This window comes from Falco rusticolus, chromosome 1, assembly GCF_015220075.1.
Source record: "Falco rusticolus isolate bFalRus1 chromosome 1, bFalRus1.pri, whole genome shotgun sequence".
Classification (NCBI taxonomy): Eukaryota; Metazoa; Chordata; class Aves; order Falconiformes; family Falconidae; genus Falco; species Falco rusticolus.
Window position 1 is genome coordinate 7427944 of NC_051187.1, and position 23147 is coordinate 7451090.

The following is a 23147-nucleotide window of genomic DNA, read 5'->3' on the forward strand; positions in this document are numbered from 1 at the left end:
TTGGGCTAAAAGAAGCATTTAATAAGCTTCAAAACACACAGACCCAAAAAAACCCCCAGCAGCGAATGAAGCGAAAGGGCTCAAGGCATTGCTTGCACCAGTCAGTGCTGGCAGGTACCGGCGAACACAGGATACCTCATGATCCGGAACAAGGCAATTACACGCTCGTTATCCCAAACCACCCCACAAGATAAACCCCGGCAGAGCCTGAGTTCTAACTGTGGGAGGCAGAACGCAAATGAATGCCCTTGCCTAGAGCTCGCAACAAGCGAGATGAGCTGCCTTGACCTGGGATGTGTCGGTAGGAGACGCGGTGCTTGCCTGGCCGCTCCGAGATTAAGGCAGTCACAGACAAAGAAGCCAGACTCAAGTGGTAGGTCCAATTTAGCTTTCCTGGAAAGGTTTATTTAAAAAACAATTATTATTAAAAGACGACTGCTTGGGCACAAATGACAAGGCAACCATTTGGCTGGAGGCTTAAAGGGGACGCAGCAAGACACAAGGAAGTTTCTGTGTGTGACTTGTCCTGGGGAAAGCACCTGGCCAAGACCCCTGCCAGGTGCACATCTCCCCTTGCCCGCGCCAGCCAATGCATTAATGCTGGAAGGACACAAGTGACAAGAATCACCCCCAGGAGCGGCAGCCAGCTGCAGAGATGCGGGGCCAGCCAGCAGCCTCAGATGTTTTGAGACATTCACTTTGGGAACCCAGAGTTCATCATTAACTGGAGAGGTTAAAGTGTCACACACCTCTCCAGTGGCCACCAGCCCCAGGGCACAAACCCTGCACTCCCAGTAACCTGCTGGCGCTCCCAGTAACCTGCTGGCGTTGCCACAGGATAGTACCAGCTGGACCAGTGCCATGCATCACTGCTGCTTTAGTGACCGATCAGCTGCAGCATCTCCTGAGGATCCACTATCTTCTCTCGGGGTTTGCCAGCAGCTTTGCCTCTTGCCACTTCAGCAGCATCTATCTTCTCCCAGTCCGAGAAGGAAACAGGACGGACCCCTGTGGTGATGGCGAGAGCCAGGAGAGAGAACTTAACTGTTAAGTAAAACTGAGCTCAGCCTCACCTCCCCATTAGCAGGGACCTGATGTGCCAGCAAACCCTGCCCTTTCCTGACACAGCATCCAACTTCAGAATCACAAAGGAATAATAATTTTTAACACCATGAGGAGCGGGATGGCAGGTTCCAGTTGGCTCGGTCAGCCAGTCCTTTGTGAGCCGTAACAGAAGCGAGCACAGCACCACCTCAGGGGACAAAACGCTTCCAGCTCATTGTTAAACCTCAGGCAGTTAAGAGGCAAACCACACACACTTTAAATGAATGCCTTTAAACACAGCAACAGCAAATTACTCTCCTGGGCATTTTAATCTTGCCCCCAACTTTCCTGGAAGGATTACTAGGAAAATCACTCAAGAGCAACAGTTCACTGTCTAGGCAGCTGACGGTGACACTTTATCCAAGGTCTGTGCTTTTAATGGCCCTTCCCCGAAAGCGGTCCTTAACCTTAGCAATGACACCGAGTTTGAGAGAATTAAGTCCTGCTCTTCCTGGGAGCAATGCAACGGCAGCACAACACATTTCCACGGTTCAGACTCCGCTCCCAAAACTGGCTTGCAGGACTCTCTACCCCAGGACACCCCGATCCAGGAGGAGCTGGGCTGCATCACACCTTCACGCCAGCTGCTATAGCAGCTCACACCCCCTCCCACTGACCTCGGCTGTGCAGGATGCTCTCCACGGCCCCAAAGCCTTCTCTGGAGGCGGACACGTCCAGCACGCCCATCTTGAGATCCTCCAGCACAGACTGGGCCGTGTCAAAGCTGTCATTCATGGTGGTGATGATCACGCCCGTGGGTCCTCTCTTCACCCACCCGCTGCAGTACAGACCTGCACGGGCACACAGAGCAGCCAGGCTCGGTCCAGCACGTGGCCATGGACCCTCCTGGCTGCAAGTCCTTGCCCTGTCCCTGGGTGTCACATCAAGCACTGGGTGGTGGAAGCATCCACCCCTGTGGTGGGAAGAGCGCAGCCCTTCGACAGTGCTGTCACAGGGATCTGTGTACCTGCAGACCAGCACTAAGCAGCCGTACGGGCTGTATCGCTTTAGCAACAGACCCCAAGGCCCAGTAAAACCACCCTGCATAAAACCAGACACCCCTAACACGAGCTGGGAACGGGCCAGGTCTCAGCGCCTGACAGAGATGGCTCTTTTCCTCAGCTTCCACCCTCCGACCGAGGCATGCAGCCATGTGTGCCCTTGGTGAATGGAGCTTCCCACTCCAAAGCCCCCGACCCACCAGCTGTGCTCAGCATGTCCCACGCACATCCCTGCGGATACAGACCTGGGACACCCTCCACTCTGCCTGAGCTGTTGGGGATAACACCACGCTGGGTGTCGAAGGGTACCGCCGGGTCCAGCGGCAGGCTCCGGTAGCCGATGCTGCTGAGCACCAGCCCACACTCCAGCTCCTCCACATCTCCAGTGGGGACGGCTTTGGCAGAGTCACCCGAGCCCTGAGAGAGGGAGGAAGAGGCTGCTGAGCACCGGTCACCAGATGCAGAGCAGCAGCCTCCTCTGGTCCTCTTTGGCATCCTTGATCCCTGGGTATTTGCTAAAGGTCTCTCTGCAGCGCAGTGTGGAAAGAGCTCCCTTTCGAAGGGGAAAGGTTCTTGTCAGTAATACCGGCTTCCCCGAGAGCCTGCCAGCAGCCACTCCAAGCAGCCAGGGAACACAAAGCTGTCTTTGGAGAGATTCCCAAGGGCCATACCAGCCTCGCCACCAGCCCGTACCTCCAGGTGGGTCAGGGCCAGGCGGATGCCCCTCGCCTGCCTCCCATCAGCAGTGGCCAGCACCTCCTGGGGGCTGCGCTGGAACTTCAGACCCCACTCCCGCGGTGCCGCTGCCTGTGCCTCCATAGTCTTCTCCTCAGGCTTCTCCAGGGCTGTTTTGATCATCAGCTCAGTCAGTCGCTTCCTGGGCCTGGGAGCATCTAGGAAGAGAGAAAGAATTTCAGGACAGGAACCATGGCAAAAGCCCCCTGGGGGACAGCACAGAGCCAAGGCCAAGTCAAGGCAGTGTCCGTTTGGTAAGCAGGCGTCTATTTGGAGTTTGTCATGCCACTGCGAGTCCGAGAACTTTGAGATGACCAACTGCAAGTCAAAGTGACCAGAAACCTCTTGAGGCTTGGGGCCAGTGGGACACCAAATCAAAGCCTGTGATTTTGCTGTCTAAGTGGTACTCAGAGGCAGCAGCCTGTGGAGAACACCAAGTCTCTGGACACCCCTAAATTCAGTGTTTTTCTTTGAGCTCTGCAGGTAAGCTCTAAATCAACAGCCTTGGATCTCTCCGTCGCAAGGTTCCCCCAGCCCTCCTGAACCTCCTGCTCTTATCACTCGAGCGTATATCACTCACAAGCAGCAAAGTAGCTGCGAGAAACAAGAGAAACAAGTTGTTCCCTTGTCTTCATGGTCTCCCTAGCACTCTGAGGACAAGCCACACCATGCTCACGTAGTTTTCACATCATGCATTAAGCACAGGGCAGAATTTCTCTGATGCACATTCTGAGCATTCCCGATCGCTCCTTGGACACTCGCCTGTCAGGTGAGGCCTGCCTGGAGAAGGATGGCACACTTCCTCACCTTTAACAGCATTTTGAGGCCTGTGAAGTCAGAAGGGGTTCAGGACGGTCTGGTACCAGGCAGGTTTATCATCTCCCGCAGCTCCTAGAATTGCGGGCAGGAAGATGTACTTCCAGCACAGAGAGGCCATCCAGAGCCCCAGGCCCCCTTCCCCAGCAGTCCAGGCTAGGAGCCAGCATATGGGTGCAGGAAGGAAGATGCTGGGTCCCCCCACCATCCCTAGAAACCACCCTCTCCCCACCAGGACAGGCAGCCTGGTGCTCCACAGTGGGAAACACCGCTGCCCTCCAGCACCCTCAGCCGTACCTTGATAGGAAAGCAACTTGGAGAGGTCCCCGCCTCCCAACCAGCCAGACACGCTTCACCTTGCTGGCAGGCGAGAGCTGCCAGGGAGCTGTCATGATGCTGTCTCTGCAAAACAGAGACAGGAGAATGGACGAGGGCAGATCTGGGGGAAGGCAGAGCCTCTGAAGGTGAAAAATCAGCAGAAAAGCAGGCTCTGCATGCAAAGAGCCTGGGCGAGGATGGAAAATAAGTCATCTCCCTTTGCACAGAGCTATTTGCACAGCTGGTCCCTCATCACTGAATGTATTTTCCAAGGCCATAATGCACTAGAGGTAACGAGCCAGCACCTCGTGAGATTGCCTTGGGGGATCCACCCAAGCAGTTAACCTTGGGGCTAATGGAGCAAAGCCTTCCAGTGATCTTAATTTTGGGGTGCCCGCAGATGCTGTTGGGTGACTTCCCAGCTCAGGATCTGCAGGGATTTGGGTGAAACCCACTGCAAACCACAGCTCAAACCACTGCCTGCCCACCCACCCCAGGCAGCTCCAAGCACAAACACAAGCATCACCAGGGCTCAACCAACAGTTGGCACCTCACAGCGACTCCATGCTCTGTTTCAAACGTGTGTGTGTAGATCAGAAGATTTTTTCCAGAGAAAACACAATAGAAGGGACACCAGGTAACCAGAATAAACTATTTCAGACCAATATTCTTAATAGGAAACTGCCTGCACAGCCTGGCACTCATTTCCAGTGCCGTGTCCTTCACAGCACTGCTTCCCAGTTGGCTTTAGCCATTGGTTGGCACTGCCTCCAAGTTGTTTTGTTTGTAAATTTAATTTATATATTATTACAGGAAGTTGTTGCACAGCTGTAACAAACCTCATAGTGTTTCTCCAGGAGGGAGGGCCTTTCCTGCCAGCGTCTGGGGCAGCAGCTGTACAGAGCAGCTAGTGCACACCACCTCCCAGCTGTCTATAGGGGAGCACAGCAGGAGGAGGAAAGGGCCACCAGCCACCAGTGTGCCCAGTGCTACCAGCAGAAGCCAGGCTTCTGCCCCCAGCTACAGCAGAAAAAGATAATCCCAATAGGAGAAACTTCTAGTTTGGTGGGAAAGGGCAAGCAGCTCCTCCTTTGCTTCTTGTAGGAAAGGAAGGGATGAAGCTCAGTGCCCAGCTTTCTAGGTATCAGCAAGGCAACCCAGAGAGCTCTGCAGTGTTACCCACGGCACAGACACAGCCTGGGATCACTCCCTATGGACCGAGAATCCACGGGTGCACCCAAGAGGCAACAGCCTTCCCTGGGGAACGATCCCAAAGACAGGAGAGTCTGAAATTTTGCTGAGATGGGTGGGAACCAGCACCCACCCAGCAGGGAGTGAATTTGGGCCCCAGGCTGCCTTCATGGCATGGAGTACCCCTGTGACTCACCCTGAGGAGGCACAGCGGGGACAGGAGGATCCGGGCAATATCCAGCGCCACATTGCCGTGACCCAGAATCAGCGCCGTCTCACAGCTCAGGTTGGGCTTCAGCTGTGGGCAAAGACCCAGCTGTGAGCAAATCCACACAGCCTCCATGATATCCACCCCTCCAGACCTGCTCCCACCACTCAAATTCCCTTTCAACCCTCTTTTCCCCAAAAAGAGGAGATGCAGATGGGGAAATTCCACACCAGCCTCCTCCCCCAGCAGACTCAGCAAGGCAGCTGCTCTGGGCACCCCAGCCGATCCCGATCCCTCTCTTCCTGGGATGGCACCTCTGGGAACAGGAGCCGTTCTAACCAAAAAAACCTCCTCAGGCCAAAGCAGAGCATCACCCCCCCAGGTTCCCATCTGGCCCAGCCAAAACGTGCTGCCAACCTACAGAGCCAGCTAATCCGCTCTCACTGATGTGCAAATTGTTCACATTTCTACCATCTAAGAAGGATTTAACGTGGTGCCTGCTAATCTTTTCCAATTGCAGGCCTTTCAGGACTTAATCTGGAGCTGAATGCCTGCATTGGGATGCAGGACAGGGAAACACACAAAAACACACCGCTGTACTCACATCCCGGTTCTCGGGTAGCCCGTTGTACCAGCCCACGAACTCTCGGGCCGAATAAACACCGGAGAGGTTCTCACCTGGGATCCCCAGGACCCGGTTATCTTCAGCACCATAACTCTGAAGAGGGAGCAGGCATGGTCAGAGATGTTGCCGCGTGCAGAGTTTGATACCAAAACACAAATCTCCCCTTCCAGATGCTGCTGGGGACCCTGCACAGCTGCCAACCCTTCCCGGGGGCTGGGGCTAAACACAGCCCGAGCACAGGAGCTTCATTCCACCCCATCCCCCAGGGCTCCAGGGCCAAACTTGAGCTCCTCAGGCCAAGGCAGAGCACAACAAGCCAAGGACTGAACAGGAGAGACAAATCCATGTCAGGCTGAAATAGGTATCGACCACCCCCCCCCATCATGGGGAAGAGGTTCCTCAACCACCGCCCCTTGCAGGGGGGTTTCAGGGAGCTGCATCTGATGCCACGCTCCAGCACATGCTCCGTGCAAGGCTTCAGACAAGCCTCCATAGCACCTGAGCTGTCCCAAGGCCGGGAGAGGCACCCAGAAATGCCTCATCCAAACCCCCTTCCCAAGATCCCAGCAGGGAACAACCCTGCAGACCTTCCCTGTGACTTCTGGGGAGCTCAGGCAGCCCCAGCTCTGAGGCACGGTACCCACCAGCACCACGGCGTGGTAAGCCTGCTGCAGCTCGGCCACCATGACATCCCTCCCCACGGTGACATTTCCGTAGTAGGCACAGCGCTCCGAGCGCGCTGTCTGCGTGAAGGCATTGATCACGTTCTGTGAGATCAAACAAGCACCGGGGAGTTATGTTCAAGCCACAGCTGGGGCCAAGGCCTGCTGCTGTCAGCAGGTCCCCATTCCTGACACCCCAGCCTTGAGATGCTTTACCCCCTCTTCGAGTCAGTTATTCTGAGACTCTTATCTAACAACGGCTGCAGATAATTCATGGGGAAGATAAGCACAGCTGCGACTTGGCGCTCTTTCCGACACCCTTTGCAGAAAGGGAAACCCATTTTTTGCACCCGCCTGGGGAAAAGAGGACCCTTTCCATACGTTCAGCCCCTCTGAGTAAACCCTACTGTAGGAGAAAACTTCCCAAAGGTGAAGCTTGCAAGGAGTTCCACCAAACAACCTCTTCCACTGAGGGTGCTGCCTGCCAGACCACCTCTGCCAGCCTCTCATCTCAGCCCTTCCTGAAACCTGTGTCATCAAGACAGAACACAGGGCAGGATGGTGCCGAAAACCTTTTGTCTGAGCAACTGGGGCCACACAGGAAAACAACCACTTTTCCCCTGCAGCCCCAGCCAGACTCAGCCTTGTAACAGGACGGATATGCTGCCCCAAATCCACATCCATTATGTCCACTCCTCCTCTCTCAGCTCAACGGGATCCAGGCATTTTGGTCTGAGGATCTCCAGGGATGAGAGGAAACCACCACAAGATATTGCTGTGCCTGGTTCTCCTGTGTCCTACCACTCCAGCCACCTCTACCCCAGCTCAGACACAGCAGACACCCCTGGGTACAACTCACACCTGCTGCACGGCAAATGAAAATTTCAAAGAGCAACTTGGTTCAACTTCTCCTTGCCCAGCCACCGACAGCCCAACTCCATCACCCCTAATAGCAGATCTGGGTGCTCCCAGGCACCCAGAATAGGTACGGACTGAGCAGAGGCAAACAGCAACTGCAGCGAGTTGTCAAGATCCTGCTGGCATAAAGCTTCCTGGTACAAAGAAACCCATCTGTGCTGCAGGCCACGCTCACCAGCACCAGGAGCAGCACTTCCCATCACAAGCCCCTGGTTTTGACCTGCTGTCCAGAGCCCTAATACCAGATATCCCATATCACCTGGCCATGGTCTGGCTGGGTCTCAGCACAGACACAGAGATTTGGACCTCCCCAGTGTGACGGCCCCAAACCACGGCAAGCCCTGAGGCACCACAAAGGACAGCGACTGCCTCGCCTGCAACCCACCTTCACCTCTGGGTGGTCTGGGGCCACCCCAAAACGGACGAGCCCAAAGGGAACAGGCAGCTTCTCATAGATGTCCACTTGGGCCCCGCCGTGGTGCTGCAGGAGAAGGAAATCATGGTTAAGGGATGAGGACAGAAAGGCCACGTGAGCCCAGCAGCTCCGCAGGGACACGCAGTGCTCACCCGCTGCTGGGGGAAATGCAGGGCAGGAGGGAGCACTGCACCAAGGCCAGAAACAGCCTCTTCCAGACTCTTCTATGCACAAGATGATGCTGTATCTGTTACTGCCAGCTCAGATGGCAAGGTGTAGCAGACAGCATGACTGCAAACACCATCAAGCAATCTCATGGGGGGCTCCATCCTCCAGCCCACCCCACAGTTCCTCTTCTACACTAAGCTGGTGGCTCCCCAGCACCCAGGGGGCTGACGGAAGAGCCCCCACACTGGCTGGGAAGCAGCCAGCACAGCACCCTGGGTGCTGGTGGACCTGCCAAGCTGTCTGCCAGCCCCTGGCAGAGGTGCCCATGCCCTGAGATTCCCCCTGAGCCGAGTCACCTCAGGGTCGGAGCTTTAGACAGATGTTTTGCCGCAAGGCTTTTGTTATCTTGTATTTTGAGTCAGCCTCTTCGGAGATTAAGCAGCCCTGAAATTTGTCCCTGAGGCTTAGTAAGAGCTATTTTCCAACACGTACCAGAGACAACACAGCACAGTTTAATGACGAGGTTAAGCTGCTGCATCTCTGGTCGGTGCCAGCAGCCCAGTTCTGTGCTCGGATCTCATTTTCCAACAGAGACCCGACTGCCCAAAGCGGGAGCGATTACAGACCCCAGGCGAAGGGTCACCCGAGGGCCTTAATTCAGCTGGGGGAGGAGGCACAGCAGGTCCCACACGCTCCCTGTCACCCACTGGGTGACAACAGCTCCGGGCGAGGCAGGTCTCTGTTGTTTATACGATTCTCAAAATATCGCTGGGGCTGAACTGGCAGCAGCCTGGCGAGGCCGGGGCCGGCCCGAGGGCCCAGGGGCAGGGCAGCAGCACCCACCCCAGGCCAATGGGCCCAGGAGGCCTCCGTGGGGCTTGGGCTGCCCCCCAACGCCGCCGAGCTAGCTGGGGGGGCTGGGAGCCCACCCCACCCCTCCCCGCCCCCCTCGGAGGCCGGCAGCCCCAGCGGGCAGGCCCCGGCCCTCACCGCCGCCCCCTCCCGCCCCGGTACCTTGAGGACGTGCTGAGCCGTGTAGAAGCCCGCGGGCCCGCTGCCCACCACGCAGAGGCGCGGCGCGGGGGCGGCCGAGGACAGCCGCCGCTGGAGCCCCGGGGAGGCCGAGGGCAGGGGGGGCGTCAGGCCGCGCCAGGCGCTGCCCCCCGGCCCGCCGCAGCCCTTCCCCCGGGCCCAGCACCGGCCCCCCACGGCGGCCATGGCGCGCAACCGGGCGGCGGCGGCAGGCCGGGGCTTATGTAGCGGCCCGCGGCGCGGCCCCGCCGCGGGGCTTGAGGCGGGAACGCCGGGAGGTCAAGGCCGGCGGCTCCCGCGCTCGGCCAAGCCCGCGGCCTTGGTGCTTGCGGCTGAGGCGGGACAGCAGGACCGGGGCCCGTGGCGCCGGAGGGGGGGGCACCATAAAGCGTCACACCGGGGTGTCCTGGTGCCGGCCCGAGGGGCCTCAGCGCGCACGGCCCCTCGCTGCCCCAGGGCTGCAGCACGGGCCTGCCGGGCACGGCTCCCGCAGCGGCCGGTTCCAGCTCCCCCGTAGCCCCGGTGCCGGCTGCCCCCGGGCCCCGCGGGCCGGGACACGTGTTCCCCCCGGCGCCGGCTGCCGCGGGACGCCGCCAGGCCCCTCCCCTCACCGCGCGGGGCGATACCGCCCCTTCAGCACGCCCCGCCCCGTCGCATCCCAACAGCTGCCGCCCCGCCCCTCCTCCTCGTGGACCAATCGCGAGGCGGCAGAACGCTATGCTTAGCATAACCCCGCCCCCGCAATGGCGTTTGGCCCCGCCCCCGCGCTGGCAGCCAATGGCGGCACGCCGTTGCCACCAGGGCTGTCCGGAAACGAGTCAAACCACCGAGAGGTAGGGAAGGAAAGGCCGTCTCATGGCCACCTGCGCCACCGCTCTCTGTGGCAAGGCCTCCGCGGTACTCTGCCTGCCTGGGGCTGCCCGCATCAGCATCATCCGTGCGGCTGCTAATAGCGTGCGCCCCTTTATTGCCACGAGTGGTTAACTGCAGAGTTCTCCCGGGGGAAAACGATGCTCAGACTGCTTTTAATTGCCCCCTTTTCAGCCATCCACCCTTTGCCAGGAGAAACCCACAGCATCCCCTCAATAAAGGGTAAAGCATTACTGCCAGAGGCAGCAGATAAATGCTGCTGCCAGAGCTCCTGCCCCAGCTTCCCCCACGGTCCCTGCTTTACTTCCTTCTTAATTCTCACCACTTGGCTCATTTCAAACGCTACTTCTTACACCTCCCATGCTAGAGCACCCCGTCTTGCTTCAGACCCAGTGTAATACAGCAGGCAACAAAATAATCTCAGCGGGCCCAGGAGATGTTTAAGGGTTGTACAGATGCCAAAGCATGCAGGCGAGCACTAACAGGGCTTTTTAAAAGCAATTAAGACTGAAAGGAGTTTACAGCTAGAAGCCGATTTTAATAAGGGTCATAAAACCCACATGCTTTCTTGCACAGTCTTGAAAATTAGTTCATGGCTTTCTGCAAAGGCATGCTGAGAACGGCAGCCGGCCATATGCCTCTGTCTGCACCCGCTTCTTCAGGGTGTTTGCAGCAGGGGCCAGGATTTCAGATGGCTTTAAAGCCTGTGCCTGTGTTCCAAGCCCCCAGCCTGAGCTCAGCCCAGCAATTACCAACCCCATTGCCCAGAGAGGCGAGGCTGGAGGCTCAGTTCCAAATATCGGCATTGGTATCATCCACAAAAAAAGAGCCGAGTTTAAATGTGGAGCATCTTTTGAGGCAGAAATCTGGGGGCGTCTTTTCCCCATTAACCTCTGCTGTGTCTGTCACTTCTGACAGGGATTAATCCAAATGTTTCACAAATCACAAGTCATGTCCCGCTGGCTGAAGGACCTGTTAACACTTGCCTTTAGATGGCACTGCGTTAAAAAATATCCATGAAATCCAGCTGTGAAAAGGGCTCTTGCTCCCACCAGTACTTAGAAACGTTTTGGAATTTATGTCTTTGCAACAGGGGAGGAGAAAGTGCATTTTGTGGCCACAAGCGGGGACACGTGAGGCTGAGATTACCCTGTCTGAACTGCAAGCACCGCTAACGTGTGCTCACCTCCCCCCTCTCTGGAGCCAGGAGTACCATTAATTTGGTGCATTTAGCATAATTCAGATGCTCAATTAAGAAATTAATCACGAAGGCAGGAGGGCAGCTCTGGGGAGGGTCTCTGCCATCCCTGAGCCTCAGCTGACCCCCCCAGGAGCACTTGGCCCATTTGGTCCAGCCACCTCCCCCGGCTTCCCCCCACCTATGGACCCAGTGTAACCCATACTCAAAGGGCAAGAATTTGCCCTTTGAATGTTTCACAATGTCCTGGATCGATAACCTGCATGGGGCTGGTTAGAGGTGACATGGCAATGCCACCAGCCCAGGGCAGCAGCATCCCCCGGGCCCCAGCCCAGAATAAATGAGTAATTCCCTGTTTCTGATTCCAAAGGGGACACACTGCACTGGTCCAGGGCCAGCTTTCCCCACCCTGAGTCTGGGTCTGGCTAGACAGGGACATGCTGTGGCCATCCCAGCTCTGGCCCCATTTCACAGTGGGCACACAAGGATACTTCTCTAGTGGGAGCGAGCATGAACTCGCACTTGGTGAAGGAGAACAGGGTGTGTGATACCCCTGGGATGGAAAACACCACGGGCTGCCCGCTGCAGCCCTCAACCTGCCACGGGCCAAGACCAGGGCAGAGCACCCCTGTGCCTCAGGTCACATTTGCAATGTGGAGCCTTATAAATCCCAGCTGGGCTGGGAGGGGGTCCAGCCCTGGTGGGGGGACAGCACAAATCAGAGGGCAAAACCCCAGGCTCAGAGCAAAACCTCACAAACCCAGAGCCAGCACTGACTCCTGCACTGGTCCCAGTTGGACTGGTTGCCTTTTTCTGCTGCCAGCTCCCCACCACGACACTGGCCTGGACTTTGTCATCAGTTTTGCAGGTCTGGGACAGCAGAGCGCCCAGGGAAAGCCAGGCACAGCGTCCCAGAGTGGGCTGGAAGCAGCCACGTGAGCATCCTGCCCACTGGCTGCAGCACAGTAGGCCGAGTTCACCCTCCCTAAACAGGGAAAATCTGGTTTTTAGCTCTGATTTTGCTACTGAATTCTTGCAATAGCAACAATCAGGTATGGGGTCACCTCTGGCACCCCAACACAGATAATGCCATGTGGGGCAAGGGTCTTTCCCCAGCCCTGCCTTGGGCATCGTGGGCACCAGTATGACTTGCTCCAGCAACAAAACCCAACAATACAGAAGATCCACCTCAACATATTAAGGCTGAATTTGCCAAATCGTTGGTCCTAGGAGGGACTGATTTACTCCAGTCAGGCAAAGCACAGGCAGCAGTGATTGCAACCCCCTTCCCACGATCCATCCCTTCACTGAGCTCCTGACCACACATTTGCAGCTCCATCCTACAGATCCTGGTGGTTCTCAGCCATGACCCAGCTCCAGATGCCCCAGACACAGCGCCACATCCCACCGCATCCCCCATGGTCCGGCTGCAGCGAGACCCCAGCCAGCAGATGGGGGGGTTCCCCGCCCCAGGCATGAAAGCAGAGTGGATAAAACTAATCCCTGGCTGGGAATAACGGGGGCGGACCCCCCCTTTTTCTGTCCCCAGCACTGCACCTCCCAGCTCGCCTCCTGCAGTGGCTCCATGCATCACTATCTAGCCAAAAGCAAGACATTGGGGAGAGATGTTTCCTACACGATGGCTTTATGGAGGCATTTGTCTGTGTAGCCCCGATCCTGCTAACACCAACCCTGATGCAAGCCCCCCAAGTCCTGGGTCCCTGTCCTCACTGGATGCCCACCAGCTCCGTGATGGGGGGAGCGTGGACCATCAGCTCCTCATATCTCTGGAGGAAAAGTTGGAGCCTGGAGGCGTAGGTGTCCTCATTGTATGGCAGCTTCTTCTGCTTCAGGTACTGGGAGACGATGGGTTTGATCTACAAAGACAAAGGCACAGTCACCTCTGTGTGGCACTAGTACAAGTGTCCCAGCCTGAGGCATCGCTGAGCTCCCTGCAAGGTGCCCAGAAAACCCATCCCCCATGCCCAAAGCAGGGCTGGAGCACCAACCATAAGATCTTTGCATGAAAATTAAGAGGAAGGTAGTTTCCAGTTGCAGCAACACAGGGATTCCACCCTGGCAAAATGCCTTTGCAGGGCTCTGGATTAGGTGAGATGCCCTAATGAGGCTTTTAATGAGGGCCAGCCACGCATGCTCATCACTTGCACCCATACTTATCCTCAATGTGGACACACAGCCAGCTCGATGGCAGGGCTGGGAGGCTGCCGCCAACTTAATTACTCCTTCTCTGCAACACGCCTCTGCAGGAGGCTGGTCCTACCAGCCCCGTGAGCTCAAGCAAAGGGCAAGACCTGAAACCCACTGGTGCTCCTGCTCCCTCTGTTCCTATTACTTATTTTTCCCTGTGACTTGAGACTGAAAATAAATGCACAGCACTAAATGAGGAGAGATACCAAAGGGCAGCAGATGGATCTGCCTTGGGACCCCCTCGAGCCGGGGCAGTGCTCAGAGTCCACGTTTGGAACACACGCCACACCTCAGAGCAACAAGTAAGGGCACGACCAAAATTATAGGAGGTTTGCCTGGACGTTGGCTGAACCAAAAGCCAGACTGTGCAGCACTGGAGATACTTTCCCAAGGGAAGAGTTGGGAGGATCCTGGGAGGCTGCTGCAGGCTGAAACTGGGACCAGGGGTAGGAGCAGGGAGTGGAAACCCAGGAGAAACTGGAGTGGGGATAGAGGGAGGTGGGTTAGGGGCTGTTGTGAAGCAGCGAGAGATCTCTAGCATGGTGGGGACAGCACAGGGAGGTCTGGTGGCAGGGAGAGGAGGTGGTGGGGAGATGGCTGGTCTCGTCCCCATGTCATCTCACAACATGTTAACCCACCCCAGGGGGCCATCTCACCTTCAGGCACATGTTGTCGGAGAGGCTGGGGAAGAGGTGATGCTCCACATGGCAGCTGATGAGCGAGTGGCCGAAGGACCAGTCCAGCAGGATGTTGCGGGGCAGGTTGAGGACTCCCAGACTCATGAGGTGGATCCGCTTGGGTTTCCGATCGGCCGCAAACATGGGGAGGCCGATGTGCTGCGAGAGAGGTAGGATGGGGACCCTGTGACACCCACCATCTCTCCCCTTCCCAGCAGGGGCTCTGGCCATGCCAGGACACAAAGGTGCTGGCCAGGCTGAGCCACATTTTGGGGTTTGGCTGCCAACCCCAGAGCTGGGTTTGCCCATGGAGCCACCAAGGAGCACCCAGGCTCTGTCCCTGCAGTGCACCCACACTTTGAGCCACCAGCCTCCCTTCATCCCAGCACCTGTAATAGCACCTGCAAACACACCACCCCGCCCCCTGAATCCTGCAAGCCACCGCAGAGGACATCACCCCGTGCACCCACCTGCCCTGATGTTCTCTCAGGGCCACCACTTCCCACCCCAGCACCACCAGCCTGATCCTCCCCATGACGACATCATCATGAGGGAGGCAATGCTGAGCCTGCTTGCCTTAAGCTGACACAAGCTCCAGCCAGCAGTGTCAGGGCTCTGTCACCAGCGCCGGGTGGTGGCTGGCCTGTCTCCAGCACCATTGGGACATCTTGGAACCTCAGGGCTCTACCTGGAATATGTTGACGTGGATGTAGGGATGGGCCAGGAGTGAGCGGGTGAGCAGCATGCAGAGCAGTGCGGACCATGATGACTGGAAGCCTGAGACGTGGAGCAGCAGCCAGTAATGGCAGTAAAGACCTAGAAACATGCAGCAGAGGGTCCGGAGAGCTGCTTTCCACTTCACGTTCCTCAACAAATCTGCACAAGGAAGAAGAGGCAGCACATGGGAGAGGTGCTGACGCTTCCCTGCCATCACTGCTGCTCCAGCGGGCAGGCTGCCCAGCATGCCAACGACACTGCAGCCCAGCCTAGCCCATTCCTTATCTCTCCTTCCCCATCCTCCAGGCTGACCCCAATCTCCCAGCCCTGCCGACCTGCTGGGTTCTGGGCCTGGAGCCCAGAGCCCGCCAGGGCAGTGCCCTGTGGGCTGCAGGCCTGGCAGTGGGTCCAGCTGTGCATCATCACACAGGGATTTGGATGCGTCTTCGTTTCTTACAGTTTGCCAAGCAATTGTCTGCACTTTTGGCATTGTCCAGAGCTGTGTTGTTCAGCCCAGAGGGCTGGGCTACCTCAGCCTCTTAGTATTTTCTGGGCTTTTCTCCCTGATTGTTTTCTGGCACCAGTATTTCCTCCGAGTCACTGCTTTGCCTGCCTGACCTCATTGTATCCTGCCCTCCACAACCCCATTCCATGTGCAGTCATCAGAGGCACCCTGTGTGATGCTCTGACCAGCCACGGACCTACGTGTGATGCTGAACCCTGCCTTGGCCAAGGGTCTGAAATAACGGAGAGCAAATCTGGGGCACTTCAGGCTCAGGATGGCTTTTGCCAGAGCTTTCAACATCCAGCACAGGAAAATATGAAGTGTTTTCTGAGCACCAGCAGAAAGGAGAGATACAGGAGATGCCCTCCCCAGAGCAAGTGCAGCATCGCCTGCCTTCACTGCAGACCTGTGTCCTACAGGCTGGCATAGTTAATATGATGCCTCCAAACCGAGCAGGACCTTTTGGTGGGCTGAGACCTGGACAGAAAGGAGCTCAGCATACCCAGCACCCCGTCCCAAGGTGGCTGGGACACGTACCAAGTGCAACCAGAGGGGTTAGGATGGGCACTGTGAGAGGTGCGATGAACATGTAGACATAGCGGTTCAGGAAAGGAAGCTTCCAGGTGCTGGAGTCCCCCAGGCCGATGACATTGGTGTAGCCGTGGTGGATCTTCACATGGTTGTAGGTGGCCTGCTCGACTGTGAAAGCTGAGCAGAGCTAGGAGGAAAGAGGAGAGGTGATGCTTACAGCCACAGCGCCAGGGTCAGGCACTGCCTGGCTTGGGCTCATGGGAGAGGCACCCAGGGGAGATGCTCCGCACCCAGTAAGAGGCACCCAGGGGAGATGCTCTGCACTCCATAGGCTCTAAACCAGTCTGAGAATGGACTTCTTCAGAGTTAAGCACTGGAAACCATTCCCACCGTTCCCCACAATGTATTGCCCTGTGCTCTGCAGCCCCACAGCCAAGGGGACCAGCACAAGCCTAGCGCAAGACCCACAGGCAGGGATGTTCCTGGTGCTCCTGGTCAAGTGTTGCTTTTCATTTAATTCTCCCACACATGAATCAGGAAGGGTTTGGATCCATCTTGTTCTCCAGTGGCTGTTCCTGAAGGGCTCAGGGGGTGCTGGCAAGGCACTGATGGGACTTTTGGGGGGGCTGCCACCCAAACCCCATAGCCCTGCTAACCTCAATGAAGAAGATGGCCCACACTTTGCTCCAGGACTTGGACTCGGTCAAGGCATTGTGGCTGGCCAGATGGCTGCCCTTCACCGTCAGGGTGTGATGCACCACGCCGAGGGTGAGGACACCCGCCAGGAAAGGGATGGCCTGGGATGACCGTAGGCACAGGAGCCCTGTGGAGAAACCAGCCAGGCAGGAGCTCGGCCACGCACATGTACTGCAGCCCTCCTTGCATCTGAGCCGGGCTGGAGGTGTTGCTACACCCAAACCTGCCAGCCATTGCCCTAAACCTGTTTTTCAGATGTTGTTACAGGTATTTAAACTACCTGAGCCAGAAAGCTTCCCCCCACCGCCCTGCACAGCTGGACGAGCCAGGCTCGCCATCCTGCTGAAGGTTTGCCCATTTCCAGCCACGACGGCACCGGGTGCTGCTGGTGCCAGGTCACATCCTGCAGCTCTGGCTGGGATCCCACTGCTGACAAATATGACTCTGCCAGGATTTCAGCATGCCCAGGAGTTCAAAAGCAGGAGAAGGCACCAGCTGCATTTTTCTAACCATGCTGCTGGAGTCCCGCACTCGACCGTGTCCCCCTGCACTCACCGTGGCTGGGGCCACTGCCACCAAAACTGCCAGGGTTTCTCTGCCCCATGGCAGGGCATGCCACTCACTGTCCTGCCCTGTGCCCATCTGCTGGGCACTGTCCCCCACTCCAGGCTGTACCCTGGGTGCCACTGTCACCTGCTGTGGCTTCCCAGCAGGGTCAGAGTGCCCCGTGGCACGGGGTGAAGGGGTAATTGCAGCTCTGTCTTAGGCTTAATAGGCTGCTAATAGGCTTCCAGCACAAAGTTGTACCAGCAGTGCAAAAGCTGTGAGGAGGCAGTGGGACACCCCCCCAGCACCCCTCTGGCCGCGGTTTAGGGGGGTTGAGCCAGGTTACCTGCTGGGAGCAGGAGGAAGCTGCAGGCGAGGATGCTGACGTCCACCCCGTGCCGTTCCCACCAGCTGCTGCTCTTCACCACCTTCCGCACCAGCTCCGAGAGCTCAGCCATCAGGGCTTCCTCGTGTCGCTCTGCTTGTGGCGGGGCCCCCTTGGGCGTCACATCCCTGTCACCCAGCGCTGGCTCCAGCTCCCAGCACTCTGCCGTCACCTCCATCCTGCTGCCATTGGGCGCTGGCATGCCCTGGAGCAAGGGGTCCCCCGTCGCCCTGAGGCAGGGGGTACTGCTGACCTCACCGCTGGCCTGCTGTCCCCTCTGCCTCACTGGGTCCCCTTCCTCCAGCGGCATCTCCCTGCCGAGCAGAGGCCACCCAGGGTGGCACCCGCAGATGAGCACCCGCAGCACCCCGACCCACCGCAGACAGGCTTCCCGGCTCCCGCTGCCTCCGAAGGACGTGGGAAGGACAGGGATCCAAAAAAGCAAACAATCCGAGGAAGACGCAGCCAGCAGAGATGGCCAGAGAACCACCCAGCCTCCCACCCCAGGGACACCCCGGCCACCCCAGCCCCCTACTCACGCCAGCCCCGGCACGGTGGCTCTCCCAGCGTTGGCTGTCCAGGGCGGCCAGCCGGAGCGGCACCGCACAGGGTGCTGTGCAGCAACGATTTGGGGAAGGGAGGAGCAGGGGAGGACGGGGAGGAGGGAGAATGCAGATTAGCGATGGCAATAATCTGCCTTGGCGGCCCATTTCAGGGAGCAGCCGTTGTGGCGGGGCCGTGGGGAGGATGCTCGGCGGAGGGCACGGGGAGGCGAGAGCAGCGGAGGAGGGAAGGAGTGGAAAAAAGATGGAGAGAAGCAGTGGAAACGCTGGAGGCGAAGGAGCCAAGTGCCAGAAATAGCTGCGAGAAACCCAAGCGGAGCACTGAGGACAGGGATAGGGTTTCGCTTCTGCCGGAGAGCGGGAGCAAAGGTTGCCTGGCCCACAAGGGAAGGATTTTGGGGAGAAAGGCAGCCTTACCGGCAGCAGGGAGCCGGCTGCGAGAAGGAGGGGCAGCGCACGGCTGCGCGGCTGCCTGCCCAAACTGCTGCTGCTGCGGAGCCGCTCAGCACCCTCGTCTATGCTGGGGGGGATTGCTGAGCCCCGGGACACCTGCCAGGGACCAGGGCACCCCAAATCTGTGCCCAGCAGCTGTTGCACCCAGCCCTGACACCCACAGAGTCTCTCTTCCCCTCTGGGCTGTTTTTAGGAATTTCTTAAGAATTTCCTCCCTTTTCTATCTCTGCCTCGTAACTAATCACCCAGACACAGCACAGGCTCCCCAAAAGCTTTGGGGATGCCTGTGCACAGACCGGGACCTTCTGAGCCCCATTTCTTTATGGAGGAAGGCTAAAAACACTTTGATTCTTGGTGTGGCACTGGATGTCTTCTTGCTTTGTTATTTCTCCTAACCAAAAACTGAATCAGCCCAACTGATCCTCCAAAACCTTGATGAACACTGACATTAGCAAATCCATAGGTGGTTTGCTATACCCATCACCGGGTTACCCCAGCCCCAAACTGGCACAGGCTCAGCACGTCACTGCAGCAGCTCGCAGGAAAGAAAACCTTGCACCCAAGTTTTGCCAAGTCCTAGGGGATTGTCATCATACCCTGGGGGAAAAAAAACCCACAAACAAAAAACCAATTTAAAAAATCACATCTACCGCAAAAGGGACAGAGCTGAGGGTGCGTTAGAGACCTGCTGAGGTTTCATTTCTGCTGTAAGAGCTTGTATTACGAAAGATCATTTCCAGAGCCAGGGGTACTAACGAATTACAGCAGTGTTTGAAGCCCAGCAAGCTGCAGGGATGGCTGCAGCTGGCCAGGTCAGGGATTCATTCTGATACACAGCACAACTCTCATCACCCACTTGCTAGCGAGGGAAGTCTGTGGCCGGGAGAGCACCTACGGGTGCTGCTGGGCCAGGGGGAGGTGGGTGTCAGACCCAAGGGGTGCATCAGGTGGGGCTGCTGGGTCTGATGCCTTCGTTACCTTCATCACACCTAGGACATCACCATGAGGGACGGCAGGGTGATGAATCTCCGAGGGTGCTGGGGCTGCTGCTGTTCAGCAGGGCTAAAGGTGGGTGGTGGTGGAGCTGCCATTGCACAAGTGCAGGACAGGGCAGAACTGGTTATGTGGTGGCAGCTGAGGAGGAGGTGGGGATCAGCCCCACATCCAAGACCAACATGAGCCAGCAGGATCCCACCGCAGCTTGTAGGGAGCGTGCCGGTGTGCTTGGGCAGAGGCAGGCACATGGCATTGCTTGGTCCTGTGCTGCTGCTGGGACCAGGGACCACCTGGGAGAAGAGGAGAAATAGTGGGCTGAAAACCCTGCGGGGGAGGCTGAGTTTTGGTTTCTGGGGAAAATTGTCAAATCCCTAAGAGCCTCTTCCTTTGAACTGCAGCAAAGGTGGGAGTCACGATGCTCACAGCAGAGCAGCAGCCATAAAGGGAGTTTGCAAAGCCACAAGGCAGGCCAGCAGATTTGGGGTTGTAGCCCTAAAGCTGCTTCCTTGCTGAGTTCCATTTTCAAAAAGAAACTTTAACCTCAATTTACATCTGATTTTCCACCACACACAGGCAAAGCCATGCAGTCCCACTGACCCAGCTGAGATTTTAGGGATGAAAGGAGATGCTGACTTGCCCCTTGCGCTGTGGATGCAAACACCTCCAATTTAGCAGGAAAAATACGTTAAAGACTCAGAAATCCTGCGGCACGCAGCAGGGCAGCTGGAGGGGATCAGCATAATCCCTGGAGCAGCAAGCTCTCGCCAGTGGCTGCCGACCCTGCAGCCATCCCTCACCCCAGGCAGCATGGGGGTCCCGTGAGCGGACCCCACTGCCTCCACAGGCAGCTGCTCATCCCAAAGGAGCCCTAGGGATCGGGCCCCTGCTGCTGCCCTCGTCCAGCCTCCAGCCCCTCTACCCACAGGACAGAGCCCAGTCCCAGCTGGCACCTGGAAAGGCCAAATCTGGCCCCCAGGGTGGTCCTCCCATGTCACTGCCCCTAAACAAGGGGAAAACTGCCCATTTTAGCGTGGCACAAGGACACACATACCAGGCTGGCAGGACCCAGCAGCCACAACTGCTCCCTGCTGATCCCTCTGAGGTTCCCTCAACCTGTGGGGCAGAGCACACCGCAGCCCCCAGAGGGGCCTTTTCCAGCCCCAAATCCAGGAGCTGTTTGCAAAAGTTGCAGTATTTGCACCCCAGGGCTGTGGTGGGGGGCAGAGCCCCCACGGTAGCCCCTCTGTCCCTACAGACACCCACCCTGCGCACCCTCCTCCTCCTCCTGCTCTGGGGAGGAAGGAGCAGGCTGCAGGAGCTGGCAGTGGGGCACCATCAGCTCCCCTGGTGCTGCAGCCAGATACCCCAAAACCACCATCCCCTTTCCCCTGGCATCACCAGGGCTGCAGAGATTCACTTTTTTAATACCTGGATTTGGGTGGGGTTTCCAGCCCCCTCTTTCAGGCCAAGCACATTTGAGTAATTAACTTAATAAGGATTAATTATCACCATCCTCTCCCCAGCAGGGAAAGCTTAAACACTGTCCTCTTTTCTTTTGGGGGTCTGGCAGAGCCACGGGGTCCTCAAGAAGGAAAAATGTGTGTGTTTAACACCTCACCCCAGTCCTCCTCTGAGCCCGACGGCCGAACCAGCAGCTCCATCTGCAGGCAAAGCCCTGTCTCCATCACCCCGAAAGCAGCTCCGTCCCCCCAGATTCAGGCCCTGGCACAAGGATGTTTGGCACATCCCAGGTTCCGTGGCCAAGCAGCTCCCATGGCTGCTGCCAGGCTGGGAGCTCGGCTCTGGTTCCCCCTCACCCACCCGCAGTGGGGTTGCCCCACGGCCAGCCAGGCCATCCCAAACCCTCCATCCCTGTGGGGCTGTGGGATGAGGAAAGAGGGATGAGCTCGGGAGCCTTGGGGCAGGCACCAGAGGGAGTTGCAGCTCCGTGCAACGGCTGCTCTTGCTGTCATTTTGCCAAAAGAGCAGGATGCTCAGCACCGGGCTGGTGGGCTCCCAAAAGGCGAGACCCAGCCTGACCCCTGTGCTGGGGCAAGGAGCTCTCAGCAGGTGCCGGGGGTGGCACAGCCAACAAGCCCCAGCCCGTGGGGTGCAAAGTCCCCTCCCAGGGACCAAGACCTTGGGTGCAGCCCCAGCCTACCTCCAAGCTCCAGCGGTGCCTGGCTGGGACGGGGCTGGCAAGGGTGGTAGATGCCGGATCCGTCTGGGGCCATTCAGTAGCTCACATGCTCCCAGCCCTGCTGGGACGTGGCAACGTCATGCTTTTTAGCCTTAAATAAGTACCCTCCTGAGATGTCCCGTTGTTTGCAGGGCACAAAGGGCCACTTCGGGCGATGGCAAACTTCCTGCTTGTGCTCGGCAGCTCCGGGAAAAAACTGGATCCCAGTGCTGGCTAATCTGGCCGATCTGTTTGCGCCAGGCGGCACGGCACAGACCAGACTGCGGTGAGACAGAGCAAGCAAAGCCATGTTGCCCTCTCCCAGGTCATGCATGGGCTGCCAGGGAGGCACCATGGACGGAGGCCAATGGTCTTATCCAGGCTCTGTGTTGGTCCAGCGCTGCCTTGCACCGCCCAGCACCTTGGGAGGGAAGCGGCTAAACAACAGAGCCCCGCAAAGGGTACTGCCCAGCCAGAAGGGGGGTGCAAACCCCACACCCCCAGTGTCATTCACACCATCCTTTGCATTGCTGCCATGTTTTTCTCATCCCTGTTTGACTCCCAGAGGGGTGCTGGGGGGTCGCACGTGGGGAACGGCTCTGTTAGCCCTCAACGATGCTCACTTTGGGGTGAGAACAGTTGGGATTTACCTACCAGCAGCAGGCAGGTATGGAGGTATCAGTTTAGCTCCTTGGTGCTGCAAGCTTTAGGGGCCACAAGGCATGGCAGGACTTGAGCCCTCCCAGCTCTGCGGATGGGACGATGGTTCTCCAGGTCCTGGCCAGGGCAGCGTGCTGCTGTGCCACAGGGATGGACCACCATGAGCATCCCCCACCTGCAGAGCAGGGATGGACCCACAGGACTGCCCGTGCAGAGTGGGGGGCTCTTCCTTGTGTGGGGTTGGACACATGGCGGATACCAGCTACACCACGGAGGGGAATGCAGCCACCTTCCTTCTCCCCTTTTCAGCAGCCATCTGCAAACACGAGAACCCTAAGGCTCAGGACAAGCCCCAGGTGTCAGTCCCTGCCTTCCCAAGGCTGCAGGGCCAGGTGAGACCTGCAGCAGCAGCTGGTGCAGGAGGTTTACTCAAAGCATATGAAAACCAAACCCGGTGTAAATCCCAGCCCCGAGCCCTCAGACTCAGACTCTGCCCAGGGCTCAGAGTCACAGCACCAAAACCCATCCTTGCCCATGAGCACCCCAAATGCCTCCAGTGACTTGCTGCACATCCACCACCGCCTCTTTCAGCCACCACCGCTGGAATATCCCGATACCGTACCCAGACCATGTTTTCAGTTTTATATATCAGCAGTGAATAAAGCAGTTGTCATCCACCCCCTGCTGCAGCCTGGCTTAATTTCCAAAGCCTGGCTGGAGGTGTCAACTAATCACAGACTTCCTCCACTTAGCAGCTCAGGGTGAAGGTA

The 23147-nt window shown here is 57.7% G+C and overlaps 2 protein-coding genes across 4 annotated transcripts; both read right to left on the reverse strand.

Moving 5' to 3' along the window:
* Positions 1-373: 373 nt before the first annotated feature.
* On the reverse strand, positions 374-9783 carry FDXR (ferredoxin reductase). The gene is given in 14 exon segments (XM_037400556.1): positions 374-1008; positions 1722-1895; positions 2351-2522; positions 2799-2998; positions 3648-3662; positions 3665-3731; positions 3889-3901; positions 3954-4018; positions 4020-4058; positions 5362-5463; positions 5978-6091; positions 6643-6765; positions 7964-8059; positions 9176-9783. Coding segments are annotated over 14 exon segments (1515 nt in total). The 5' UTR covers positions 9380-9783; the 3' UTR covers positions 374-877.
* A 3102-nt stretch (positions 9784-12885) lies between these two features.
* Positions 12886-18196, reverse strand: FADS6 (fatty acid desaturase 6). Of its 3 annotated transcripts, none has more exons than XM_037407664.1 (7): positions 18066-18196; positions 17488-17840; positions 16556-16722; positions 15906-16086; positions 14835-15022; positions 14126-14305; positions 12886-13138 (listed from the first exon to the last, which is right to left on the reverse strand). In XM_037407664.1, exons 2-7 carry the CDS (start codon positions 17834-17836, stop codon positions 12989-12991), a joined length of 1215 nt encoding a protein of 404 aa, XP_037263561.1. In that variant the 5' UTR covers positions 17837-17840; positions 18066-18196; the 3' UTR covers positions 12886-12988. The 3 variants fall into 3 exon arrangements, with proteins under 3 accessions (XP_037263561.1, XP_037263564.1, XP_037263559.1); XM_037407667.1 differs by having other exon boundaries at positions 17488-17756; positions 18066-18179; XM_037407662.1 differs by having other exon boundaries at positions 17488-17731; positions 18066-18174.
* Between the last annotated feature and the right edge of the window lie 4951 nt (positions 18197-23147).